Raw genomic sequence first — 13,592 nt, forward strand, 5'->3', positions numbered from 1 at the left:
AGTGGTTCAGTGTGTCATTCAGAGCTACTGTGTGTTTGTTGATGTTCTGTTTGGATCTATCGATTGATGTAAGTGGGGTGTTTAAGTTCCCTACTATTATTGCATTGCTATTGATACTTTGTGTATATTTGTTAATAGCTGCTTTCTGTATTTGGGTGCTCTTATATTGGTTGCATAAATACTTAAAATTGTCATATCTTCATTTTGGATTGTTTCCTTTATGACTGTGTAGTGTTCTTCTTTGTCTTTTGTTATAGTCTTTGTTTTAAAGTCTATTTTGTCTGATATAAGTGGTGCTATCCCGGCTTTCTTTTCACTTCCATTTGCGTGGTATTTTTTCATTTTTACACTTGGAATCTGCATGGGTCTTAGGTCTGAAATGAGTCTCTTGTAGGCAGCGTATTCTTGTTTTTTTTTTTTTATCCACATTCTGTCACCTACCCTGTGTTTTTTGATTGGTGTGTTTAGTCCATTTACATTCAAAATAATTATTGATAGGTATGTACTTATTGTCATTTTGTCACTTGTTTTATTTTTATTTTTTATTTTTTTTAAGATTTTATTTATTTATTTGACAGAGAGAGAGACAGCGAGAGCAGGAACACAAGCAGGGGGAGTGGGAGAGGGAGAAGCAGACTTCCCGCTGAGCAGGGAGCCCGATGCGGGACTCGATCCCAGGACCCTGGGATCATGACCTGAGCCGAAGGCAGACGCTTAACGACTGAGCCACCCAGGCGCCCCTGTTTTATGGTTGTTTTTGTAGTTCTTCTCTATTCCCTTCTCTTGCTCTCTTATCTCATGGTTTGCTGGCTTAATTCAGTGATATACTTGAATTCCTTTCTCTTCATTTTTTTCAGATCTATTACTGGTTTTTTCTTGTGATTACCACTAGGTTTATATATAACATCTTATGCATATTGCAGTCTATTTTATTTTATTTTATTTATTTTTTTAAAGATTTTATTTATTTATTTGACAGAGAGAGACACAGTGAGAGAGGGAACATAAGCAGGGGGAGTGGAGAAGGAGAAGCAGGCTTCCCGTGGAGCAGGGAGCCCGATGCGGGCCTTGATCCCAGGACCCTGGGATCATGACCTGAGCCAAAGGCAGATGCTTAACGAGTGAGCCACCCAGGCGCCCCTTGCAGTCTATTTTAAATTGATGGTCACTTAAGTTTGAACCCATTCTGAAAGCACTACATTTTTGCTCCTCACCCTCCCATGTTTTAGGTAAATGGTGTCATACTTTACATCCTTTTATTTGTGAGTCCCTTGATTGATTTTTATAGATACACTTAATTTGTACTGCTTTTGTGCTTCCTACTTCCTACTTTTCATATTCTTGCTTCATTCTCTTGTTTCCACTCAAAGAGTCCCCATTTCTTGTAGGGCTAGTTTAGTGGTGATGAATTCCTTTAACTTTTGTTTGTCTGGGAGACTCTTTATCTCTCTTTGTATTGTGAATGATAGCCTTGATGGATAGAGTATTCTTGGTTGCAGGTTTTTTTCTTTCAGCTCTTTGAATATATCATGCCACACTCTTCTGGCCTGCAAAGTTTCTGCTGAAAAATCCACTGATAGCTGTATGGGGCTTCCCTTGTATGTAACTGTTTTCTTTTCTCTTGCTCTTTTTGAAACTCTCTGTTTATCACTAATTTTTTTTTGTCATTTTAATTACTATGTGTTTTGTTGTGGATCTCTTTGGGTTGGTTTTGTTGGGGGCTTTATGTGCCTCCAAGATTTGGATTTCTTTTCCCTTCCCCAGATTTGGGAAGTTTTCAGCTATTATTTCTTCAAATAAATTTAGCTGCCCCCTTTTCTCTCTCTTCTTCTGGGATCCTTATAATGCAAATGTTGTTGTACTTGATGGTGTTGCTACGTTCCCTTAATCTATTCTCACTTTTTATTATTCTTTTTTTCTCTCTCCTGTTCAGCTTGATTGCTTTCCATTACTCTGTCCTCCAGAAATTTTAGTGACTGAGTTTTTCATCTCTGATTGGTTCTTTGTTTTCTCTTTGTTGAGGGTCTCACTGGGATCTTCCACTCATTTCTCAAGTCCAGTGAGTATCTTTATGATTATTACTTTAAATTCTTTATCTGGCATATTACTTATCTCTGTTTCATTTAGCTCTCTTCCTGTTATTACCTCTCTTTCATTTGGGACATATTCCTCTGTCTCCTCATTTTGTCTAACTCTCTGTGTCTGTTTCTATGCGTTAGGAAAGTCAGCTATATCTCCTGCTCTTGAAAGTAGTGGTCTTATGAAGAAGAGGTCCTGTAGTGCCCTGCAGTGTGATGTCCTCTGTTCATCAGAACCTGGTGCTTAAGGGGTATCTCCTAAGCACCTCCTGTGTGAGGGTGCACCCTACAATTGTGGTGGTGCCACTTTTGCCTTCAGTCCAGTTGTCTGTGCTGGCTCTTTGCCTGTTATGGGCAGGGTTTGGTCCCTTGTTGTTAGTGGGCCAGTCTGGGGCCATGTTGGGCTTGTTTGGGGTCAGACCAGGTGTTTGCCAGAGATACAGTAGCACTGAAGTGGAGGGCATTTTCCCCATGTTGTCCCCTGAAAAGCTTTCCTTGGTTGGCGGGGCTTGCAGTCACACCAGATGCCTGCCCCCAGCCCACTGCTGGGTCCCAGTTGGACTAGTGTGTGTGGTTATCATCCTCTCACCCCAGGGCAGGAATCACTTTTTGAGTGGTGCTGATCCCTGTCAGGGCTGCTTGCATACTGCCATGCTTGTGGTACCTCTTTGTATGGATTCCTGCCAAGGGTGGGTTGGAGGGGGTGTGTCTGCAGGAGGATACAGGAACAGGGTGCCTGGTGTTAGCAGAGCTCAGTTCTGCCCTAGGAGGAACCTGGAGCTTCTTTGGAGAGGGGCTAAGGGCAGGTTGGAGGGGGTGGGTCCACGGAAGTGTGTGGGGGTAGGGTGCACTGTTAGGGAGCTAGGTGGAGAGTATTTGTGCTGTGCTGGTTCCTGCAGGTGTCACCTATATATGTAGGCCGGGGGTGCTGGGCAGGGAAGTGGCATCTCTATACCCCAAGCGTTTTTCAAACTGCTGCTTCTATGCTGTATCTAAGTGGGGCTGGTTTTGCTCTGTCTCTTTAAAGGTGGGGACTCAGTTTCCTCTTGCCCTCTGCCTTCCAGAGTTGAGCCTATTCATTTTTAACGTTCTAGATGTTAAACCCCACTGATTATAAGAATTCATGAAGTTAAGCCCCTCTGGTTTTCAAAGTCAAATGATACAGGGATTATCTTCCCAGTGCAGGCCCCCTGTGCCTGGGGTGCCTGAGGTGGGGCCTTCTCCTCTCCCTTCTCTGTGCTTGCAGTGACTCTCCCTCCTGAGGACAGTCTGGAGGGTTGCTTTGTTCCTGAACGCATCTCTGCCCTACCTACCCTTTCTGATGTGGCGTCTTCTCTATGTTTAGCTGTGGAGAGTCTGTTCTGCCAGTCTTCAGGTCATTTTCTGGGTGATTTACACTGATGTGGGTGTTCTCTAGGTGTATCTGTGGGGATGAAGTGAACTTAAGGTTCTACTTCACCATCTTCCCTGGAAGTCCCCAGTTGTGCAGCTATTTAAAATGAAGAGCTCAGAAAGAGTCAGAAAAAGAGGGTTTAAGATTTCCCAATTGCCTCTTACTTTTATGGTACTTGACCTATTTTATCTCTTTCAGTTCTTGAAATAACATCATGAAGTGGATTTTTTATCCCCATTTGAGAATTGAGGCATCCAGGCTCAGTGGGAGTGGTAGCCAGCTGCCCAAGGTCACAGTGGCAGGGCTGGAATGCAAACCCAGGTTTCCTGCATGTAATGCCCCACTTGAATCATGGGGAAAGCCTGTGCTGTATCATTAAGTTAACAAAGCAAGATACAGAATTGTGTCTGAATTATGATTTCAACTACCACTGTAGTTTTAACACAAAGGTATGCTTTTCTGTCTATGCACTTGTCTGCACTTTGGTAAATGCTGGGGAACAGTGTACTGCATTTTTTGTTTTTTTGCAGGATTTGCTCAGTGTGTATTGGGCAAACGGTACTGATAGTCCTAATAATTTTAATAACTATTATAAAACTTCAGTAACTGGCAAGAGTTTCTGTAGGGTACATTGCTCTGATAAGAGCCTGGCAGGTTTTTTCTGACCTTTAGTTATTAGATAACCAAATAAAACTGTGGCATCCCCCCCCCTTTTGTTAATGTATTTGGCTAATGGAGGCTGTTCATTTGACAAATTGAGTAGGAGAGGACTGGAAGATGGAGAGGGTCACCTCCCCTACCTCCGTGAAATCTCTGAACCTTGTAGGACCATTCTGCATAACACAGATGAATTTGATGATCCTAGGAGCTTTTGGAAACAAGTATTTTATTTCACAGGGCTTAAAGATCACTTTTTTTCTCCCTTAATCTATGAAATAGGGATATATCCATATACCAAAAGTTGATGGAGGAGAAAATACATCATTTACAGCCTGGCCTTCATAGCTACCTGAGGCTATAGTGTGTCTAAGTGTGGAGCATGAGCTCTAGAAAGACTCCTGGCTTTAACCATCAGTACACCTCAATGAGGAGGCTGGGGTGGGGGGGTTGGCTTTAAAATTTTAATTATGACATAGCTTAGTTATGGGGAAAATATAAGTATGGTGAAAATAAATGTACTTAAACATTCTGAAATCAAAGAAATATGCACCCTGCCTTTTAAGAAAATATGCATATTGTATTTTCTCTCCTTGCGAATCTCAAAGCCACGAGCAAGAAGGAGCTAGGTTTCAGCTTCTTTATGGCTCCGAAACTTTTCACTCCTTTTCTCTGAGTAAGGAAGATTATCCTTATCTGTAACCTCTACAGAAATGAATAGAAGGGCCCTTTATTATAGCCTTTATACCCTGTCCTTTGATGTCTAGCTAGGAAAATAAGAACATCACTGTTAGCCACTGTATTAAACAGAAGTAAAAGCCCATGAACCAAGAAGCTCACGGTCTGTTTTCCATTCGAAACGTCATTCTCTGGAGATAGAATTGGTGCTGTGTTTGAACAGTGCTTGTATCCCTTGTCCCTAAGGGAAAGCTGTGGTCAGAACTGAAGTGTCTTGGCTGCCTGGGTGGTGCAGTCTCTTAAGCGTCCGACTCTTGGTTTCGGCTCAGGTCTTGATCTCAGGGTCGTGAGATTGAGCCCTGTGTCGGGCTCCAAGCTTAGCAGGGAGTCTGCTGGAGATTCTCTCTCTCCCTCGCCTTCTGCCCCTCCTCTCTCTCTCTTTCTCTCTCAAATATTTTTTTTTTTTTAAAGATTTTATTTATTTGTCAGAGAGAGAGAGAAAGAAAGCACAAGCAGGGGGAGCGGCAGGCAGAGGGAGAAGCAGGCTTCCTGCTGAGCAAGGAGCCTGATGCGGGACTCGATCCCAAGACCCTGAGATCATGACCTGAGCTGAAGGCAGACACTTAACAAACTGAGCCACCCAGGCGTCCCTCAAATAAATAAATCTTTTTTAAAAAAAGAACCAGAGTGTCTTGCTGGGCAGCCTCACGTCCCTTCAAGTGTTGACCAGGCTGCCCCACTGTGTTCCTTCAGGCTCCCAGATTCAGCACCTGACACAGGTGGGAATTGCAAGCAGAATTGGAGCCCAGCCAGTGGAAATCCCACCAAGTAGAGGCGGCCAGTATGGGGGACCAGGTTGGCCTTCATATGGGGAGGATGAAGGTGGCCGAAGAGAGGCTGTGAGTATCTTGTGTTTGGGTCATCACTGAAAATTCAGACATAATCACTTAATTTAACTGCTTCTGCTTTGGGGATCCCTTTTTAAAACCTTTAAGTAAAAGTTTTAACCTCTCTCCCTTTTCTCTGTGAGTGTATTTTTGCTTGCAGTTTTTAGGTAGTAAATTCCCACCCACCCAGAGTGGGAGAGTAATTACACTGAACTTGTAGAAAGTATATAATTTTTCCTGAGGCAGATTTCAGGCTTAAAGTAGTGAATTTTTGAAAATAACCTTTAAAAAAATAATAAAAGTGATACTCATTACAGAAAATCTGGACAGAGACCTGTAAGTAAGAGCTACCTTTAAAATTTTTCCAATTTTTTTATATTGTGGTAAAACACACATAATATAAAATTTGCCATCTTAATCATTCATTTTTAAGATGGCAAATTCAGTTCAAACCAGTTCAGTGGTTTTAAATACATTTGTGACGTTATGCAACCATCCCCACCATCCATCTCCATAGTATTTTTCATCTTGTAAAATGGAAAGTTTGTGCTCATTAAACACTAAGTGCCATTTGCCCTTCCCCCCAGCTCCAGGCAACCACAGTTGTACTTTCTGGCTCAGTGATTTTGACTTTCAAGTAATGAATTTGAACCTGTAGGTGACTAAAATCTGGACCTGATCTTTGGCATTATTGTGTAAATATGCATAATCTTACATACCAACTTGCTTACCGTTTATGCTTTGTTGTGGGTTTATCCACATCATTTCTGTTATGACCCCCCCACGAGATGCTTCTGCAATAAGCTCACAGTTTAGGTTTCCAAGGCACAGAGTTTCTCTTAGAGGCTTCTCATCACTTTGATCACTCCTTTATAGGAATGAAATCAATATGGGCACAGGTAATTTCCACAAATGCTTTTCTTTGTTTTTCTCAAGAATTTTACGTGCATTTACATGTCTTTCCAGCAAATACACTAAATTATTTTCATGACTGGAGGCTTTTACTACTCAGTGAAAGAAAATTAATTTTAGAATATAATTTTCCTCTAATAGATACATCGTTATACTTAGAATTTCAGGTATCTGCTTTACATTTGCTGACCTTTTTCTGACTTCATTGTGCCCAACTTATTTTCATAAGGTATTTCGGGTTTTCCTATCAAATCCAGTGTTCACTTACACTGCCTCTTTATCACTATTTGGAAACGTGAAATGTAGGAATATTCGAGGGCTTGAATGCCATGTTTACCATGAGGCTTACTTTTTAGCATAAGTGAAACCACAGGTTTAGTACTCTTGCATATATCTAAAGAGAGATTTTTTCACTGAAAAAAATCACTGAAAAGTACAATAATTCTGGTCAAATGAATGCCCAATTAATTTATATTATGCAAATATAAGCAAAACTGTTGTGTGTCCTAGTGCAGATAACTTTTTAAAGAAAAGGCTTGGCAGAACAGTCAATAGATACACAGATAAATAAAGTGGAAAATGATTTTGTGATGTTGTGTTCTGTGTCGCACGCACACCCTCCTAGGCCTCGAGTCCCAGAGCAAAGGCAGTTCTTGTCAGTCTCTCTGCAGGTACTTGCTCATCTCTTCCAGCTCTCAGATACCCTCATTTGACCTTTCACCGCCACAGGGCACCGCAGCTCTCCAGGCCCCTTCCTGTTCTCCCAGTGGGCCACTTCCTTCCACACACGGGCACAGAGACTTGGCCAACCTCATCATTCTTTCTGTCTGCCTTTAAGCAAGTATATGTCAGGCACCTGTTAAGTTCAGGGGTTTCTTGGTTGTATTGCTCTCCCTCCAGCAGTTCTCTCCACAGTTTCTATATTCCGTCCTGGGGGCCTTCTTGGAGGGCCATGTTTGGTGGGAGGTGGGCAGAAGTCCTGGGAGCGTGCCCACCACCAGTTTGAATTGGATTTTCCCTCCTGTTCTTACGTGGGAAGTACAGTAACGTTTGCCGTGTTTTTTCAGACACACATGCTTGGACATCAAGAATATTCTTCTTCACCGCTGTTCCAGGTGCCAAGGACTTCAGGTAGGGAGCCCTCCGCTCCTCCCGGGAACCTCCCGCACAGGGGGCTGCAGGGTGCGGGGCTGACTTACACCACCAGCTCCACAGAAGACCTCCAGCCCGGCCACTCTTCAGCTTCACTCATCAAAGCGATCCGCGAGGAGCTGCTCCGGCTCTCCCAGAAACAGACCGCCGTGCAGAACTTCCACAGCTGATCGGCCTCGCCTTGCAGATTTGCCAAGTATCTGCTTCCCGTGGAAGCAAGACTAAATGGAAATCAACTAAATGGGTGTTTGTGAGAGAACGCGCATCTCCTGGGCTAGGTGCCCGTGTAAAGGAGCAAGTTGCAATTTTAGAGGACGCCGTAAGTCACGTGACAGCTCATGATGCTTTTAATAAGTTGGCAATTTTTTGATCACTTGGGTTTCTGTCAAAATTTATGTACTTTTGGCCAAAAGCCAGCAGCACTTCATGAAGGCAAACCACAAACCTAAGCTAACAACAACAACAACAACAACAAATCACTAAATTAGTCTCCTTTTTAAAGGTAAAAGATGGAAATGTGTAGATGGTATAGGGATTAACGGAATCCAGCATTTCCGTGGGAAGATGTGATTCAGACTGGTTTGTATGGTGAACTTGCTGCTTTGTTTTCTGAGAAAAGAGATTTGAAGACATTTTATTAACAGCTTGATTTCCCTCTTTTTCTCCATAGGAACTTATTTTAATAGTCATATTAACAACAAAAATACTAAGACTGTTTGGGAATAAAAAAAGCTACTAGTGAGAAACCAAATGATAGATTGTAGAGCCTGATGATTCCAAAAGAAGCCATCATCTGCATTTTTCCTTCTACTTCTGGTGCTACAGCTCCGAGGGCCCCTTCACCTTTATGTCTGTGAAATGCAACTTTGGCTTTTTCAATGGGAGGATATGTTGAAGATTTCATTTTGTTCTATAAAGAAAAAAAAAAATACCTCCCAAATGGGGGGAGGGGGGAGTTTAATATTTATTTGGTTATTCAAAATACATAACGAAGTTTAGATTTACATTCTTAATTGTATTTGCTGTTTATTAATTGGGCGCATGCAACTACCAACAGCATCCCATTTCAGTGCATGCCATCATTAAGCTCAGACCTACAAAAGGAGGCTTTCAGGAGGTCATAACTAATCCTTGCACTTGGCTGATGAGTTGCTCACAAATTATGTTTGAATGAGAAATCTTACATGAGCAAAAATTATTTATAAAAACTACCAGGGCCAACAAATTGTTATTCACGAGTACGTTTCTAGTAATCACATTCTCTGTGTTCAAGACCTGGAAATGGAGTTCGGTCCAGCCTCTCAGTAATAAATCAAGAAATGTAAAGAAGAGCTTTGAGGACCACAAGGGAAAGGAGAGAGTTGCTCCTGGTTTCTGATTTTATTGTGCATGACCACTGAGTGACTGTTAAAACCATCTTATGTTCTTGGGACCTGACAGAGGGTATCATCTGTCTTGAGATTCACTCCTGAAGTAAACATTTCCCTACTTCCCAAATTAGACTAAGGGGTATAATAACAAGGGCCATTCTGTTTTCTGATACCTGAGTAAAGCTCAGAAGAAAAACAGATAACGGATTTCCACTATGAATCCTTTTTTTATTAGATCCACTAATACTTTTAATTAACAATGGATAAACAGAGAGAATTTGGGGCTCTGATGAATCAAAATCTGTATCAAATTTTAAGAACCCTGAAACAGCTAAAATAGGTTTCCAAAGTGTAATCACTGTGGGCCAGAATCATGTTTTAGCACTTCCTCAATGAAGCCTGTCAGTCTTATGATACAGGGAATGTTGCTTCTGGGAAGTTAAATGTAGCCTTGTTTTTCATCTGTGCTCTCTGAAAGAGGAGGGGTGCAGGGGAATAAGTCTCTCATGGATGTTAAAGGAATGGAAATCCCTTATCAGGTAGTCCTCACAGGCTGCAAGGAGTGTGGGAGATAAGACCCCTTTCTGGGAATGATTTTTTACCTCTCAGTCTTCGTTTAATACCAGACTCTCCCCAGAGTGGAGGATTATCTTTGCATGTCGCGCAAAAATACCAGGTTTCCTGACTATGTTAAGAATTTGAGATATCCGAGCAGAATTTTATTACAGACACCTTATAGTGAATTCAGATCGTGTGACAGCAAATGGAATAAACATAGACCCCCTCCTCCCATTCTGCTCAGTGTCATGTTTGCACACAGTGTACTAAGAATGGTTACCTCCTCTGTACATCCCAGAAACGGGTGTCTGTTTTCCAGAGGGCTGCTGTAGTGATTTTGATGCCTTTCAGACTAGCATGAAAGGATTCTACCTGTATTGTTATGCTTAAAATTGATAGACTTTTCAACTAATGTCATGACCAAAGATAACATAGGATAACCGTGGTGTGTGGTGTGGTGGGGGCAGGCTCATGGGATCACCAGCATTCTTGTGTTGATTGTAAAGCACACTCTGCACTTGTTTTCTCTGAACACCTGCAGCAGTTTTACCTGTCACCAAACTCAGGACAGACTAACTGTCGCGGGGAGCACCACACCCAGGTGGGTCTTTGGATACTCAGTTAACATGATCTACTGAAAAGAAAGGTCCTCATGTTGATCTTGTGTGGCTTTGAAGTTCCATTAACTGAAGTACTCTAAAATGAAAAGTTAAATTTTGTATCTATTCTCTTTTCCTAGTTTAAAAGTTCTGGTGGTAATAATGCAAGCCATAAAGTTGAGTCAGAATTTCAGAGAGGGTTGGAGATCATTTTCAGAGTCTACTTTGTCACCAACTTGCTGTGTCAGGTACCTTCCTGAGCCTCTTTCTCCCCATCAGCCAAATAAGGACAGACCTCTTCTGTCCACCTCCCAGAATTTCTTGTTTCAAGATTCAGCTATGATCTTGTGTGTAAACAACCCTTGAGGAGGGTGCACAAAGCTTGGTGAAATGTAAAACATTATCTGTATGATTGTACTGGGATTGGACAGTCTGACATGCTCTTTTCTACCAGTGAATGACTTCACATGGAGGTAACCAGAGCAAAACCAAGGGCTCCATGTGACTCCTCTTCCTCTTTCCCAATTTGCTTGAAATTCACATCCTTCATCCTTAACTTTAAAACAGCATTTATCAAACATCTTTCTGCACCTGAATTTTTGCCATTCCTAGCACCAAAAAAGTCAACATGAGTCCCGTCCCGTCTTTTAGATCTTAGAATCTAAGTCAGATAGCATAGCTGGGTATAAAAGATGGAAGCTACAGATACATAATGTGGTGTGAACATCAGTAAGATTCACTGAAAATACACAAGTATGTTGGGTACTCAGGAGAAAGGAAGTCGCACATTTGGAAACCATGGGATCCTAGGGAGAAGCCCACTTCAGAAGCTACTTTAATGAAGACGGGGGAGCTGGTGAGATGTCAAGGGAAGAGCTGGGAGTGGGCCTGGGGAAGGACGGAGAAAGTGGGCAAAGCTGTCCTCGAAAATGAACTTGACCTGCTGCAATATGGGGACAGGATCCCTAACTGCACTGTTTAGGGAGTTTTAATAAAACAAGAGGAGGAAATGGGGCTGTGAGGATGTGTTTGCAATAATACAGCAAGAAAATGGCTGGGTCTGCAAAGAAGGTCTGCACAGCAAGAGATCCAGTTTGGAGGAGGGAAGAGAAGAGTACCAAGAACTGCTGGAGGACCAACTGTAAAGTAGGAAAATATTGTAAGAATTCCACCAAGGTTTACTACTTAGGGCAGCTCTCAGTGGTCAGCCATTCAAACACATTAAATCCTTTGTGGAGCATAGTAGGTTATAAATAAATATATTCTACTTCTTTATAGCTGCCTATACAATTTTCTCCAAATTTTATTTAATTTGAGAATATGTTTTGATTTTGGTGGGACATGGCTTTTGAGCAGCAGACTAAGCAGGTTTTGCCAACCGGATTTTTCAGGGCATGAGGCCTGTGATGCAAAGCCCAGGTGAAGGTGCGCCTGAGGGCTTTGGGCCGAAACAGGTAATTGTGTGCTTTACGAGCCTCCCGTTTAAGTGTGTACTGCATTGCCCTTCTTAGTGCTCCAGTGGCTAAACCAGTCACTCGGACACCAATTTGCATTTGCAGTAATTCACATGTTAATCATTAAATAAACTTCTCTTTCCCTTTCATACTAGATTCTTAAACATGAATGAATTTGCTAGTTGAAAGGAAAACTGGTTAGGGTTCTGGGCAGGTGAGAAGGGGGCCTCCAGTCTTTTTTTTTTTTTTTAAAGATTTTATTTATTCATTTGACAGAGATAGACACAGCGAGAGAGGGAACACAAGCAGGGTGAGTGGGAGAGGGAGAAGCAGGCTTCCTGCAGAGCGAGGAGCCTGATGCGGGGCTCGATCCCAGGACTCTGAGATCATGACCTGAGCCGAAGGCAGATGCTTAACGACTGAGCCACCCAGGCACCCCGAGGGGGCCTCCAGTCTTAACAACCATACTAACTTCAGCTCAAGGTGAGCTTTAGCCATTCCATTTCTACCTCCAAAGCCAGTCTCCAGAGCCTGCTTATCCACATTTGTCCCTGACGGGAGCATGAGGGAGTCCACTTCTGGACCTGCACACTGACCATTTGATCACAAAACACATTTTTTATGGAATGGTAACTTGAACTTTGTTTTTACATTTAATCCAACGTATTAATGGATATTCTTATAACAGGTGAGAGGGGTTTCTAAGAGCAGCTGCTGTAACATACTCATAAAATGTAATAGGCTCACACTTACTACCTAATGAATAAGGAGTGTGTATATTTTAGGTTTCTTTTGATATTCTTGGAGGTGACTTTGAGTGTTTAGGACTCCTCTCTTTAGTATTAAAAAGACTTGAAAACTGAAACCTCACGGTACGATCCTAATTCCATGCTTGTGTGTGTTAACACTACATTTGAGAATTTATCTTAAGAACACACAGCAGCATTGAAATTTAGGAAAAGAATATTAAATGCCTTTGGAAACATGAAACAAAGTTAGGAACCAGCGAGCAAGTGAGAGAAGGAATGAATGTCTTAATCTGAAGTGGTCTAGTCCAAATTAGTTTCCCACAGGGTAGTTATACAGGATCCTTGCTTTTCCTTCTTCCAGGTTTTTCTGCTGTGGGGCCACTTCACATTTAATGAAAGAGTGAATGGTGGAAGGGACAGAGATAAAAATTGAAGTGATTTGAGTCGCTCGGTCCCTGATTCCACCAAACCTTTCTGGACATTCTGGAGCATCGTGAAGGGTCTCATGCCCCCGTTTCATGACTTGACTCCCTAAGTGTACAAGTTAGGAATAGTACAGGGCCAAATTTAAGCCAGACCCCCTGTACTGTTCCTCTTGTTCATGTGGGGAAAGAAGGAGGCTCCACTGATTAATGCACTTGCTCTAAACACCAGAGAGCTCATTTCAGAAAAGGGGGTAAAAACTCAGCTTGGCCCTCCTCCAGAGCATCTTCGAGGGAGCATGGAGATTGGGCTCATTACCCTTGCAGGAGAGGTGGCTCAGCAGAGCTGCTCTGGGATGCCCACTTGTCTCCTCCTACTTTGTCAAGGTCCATGTTCTTCTGACTCTTCCTGCACTCTCATTCCTGGACTGTGAGTGATAATGTACGAAAATATGCAGAGTAAATTGAAGCCACTCGTGGCATCAATACTGCAACTTGAACTTGACAATCATGGTTTGCTGGTCTCAAACGGGCACTTAAATTTCAGCGTGGGTATATGATTTAGTAATCGAACTCTCCCTTCTATTTGTCAGTTATGTTTCTACCCTTCAATTAGCTGCCCTGTTTTCTAATGTGCTGTAGAGTTTTTGAAATAATTTATGCAAGTGTTTGGTTTCCATGTT

At 42.2% G+C, this 13,592-nt stretch overlaps 1 protein-coding gene across 1 annotated transcript in view; it reads left to right on the forward strand.

Moving 5' to 3' along the window:
- The window catches only part of KIAA1549 (KIAA1549 ortholog), a 140,097-nt gene extending 128,065 nt beyond the window's left edge, over positions 1-12,032 (forward strand). Inside the window, exons 20-21 of the mRNA XM_032401288.1 lie at positions 5,560-5,705; positions 7,673-12,032. Coding sequence (XP_032257179.1) covers positions 5,560-5,705; positions 7,673-7,927 — 401 coding nt within the window. The 3' untranslated portion in view covers positions 7,928-12,032. The remainder of the gene's footprint in view (positions 1-5,559; positions 5,706-7,672) is intronic.
- The last annotated feature ends 1,560 nt before the right edge of the window (positions 12,033-13,592 follow it).

Source organism: Phoca vitulina, unplaced genomic scaffold (assembly GCF_004348235.1).
Source record: "Phoca vitulina isolate PV1807 unplaced genomic scaffold, GSC_HSeal_1.0 scaffold4, whole genome shotgun sequence".
Lineage (NCBI taxonomy): Eukaryota > Metazoa > Chordata > Mammalia > Carnivora > Phocidae > Phoca > Phoca vitulina.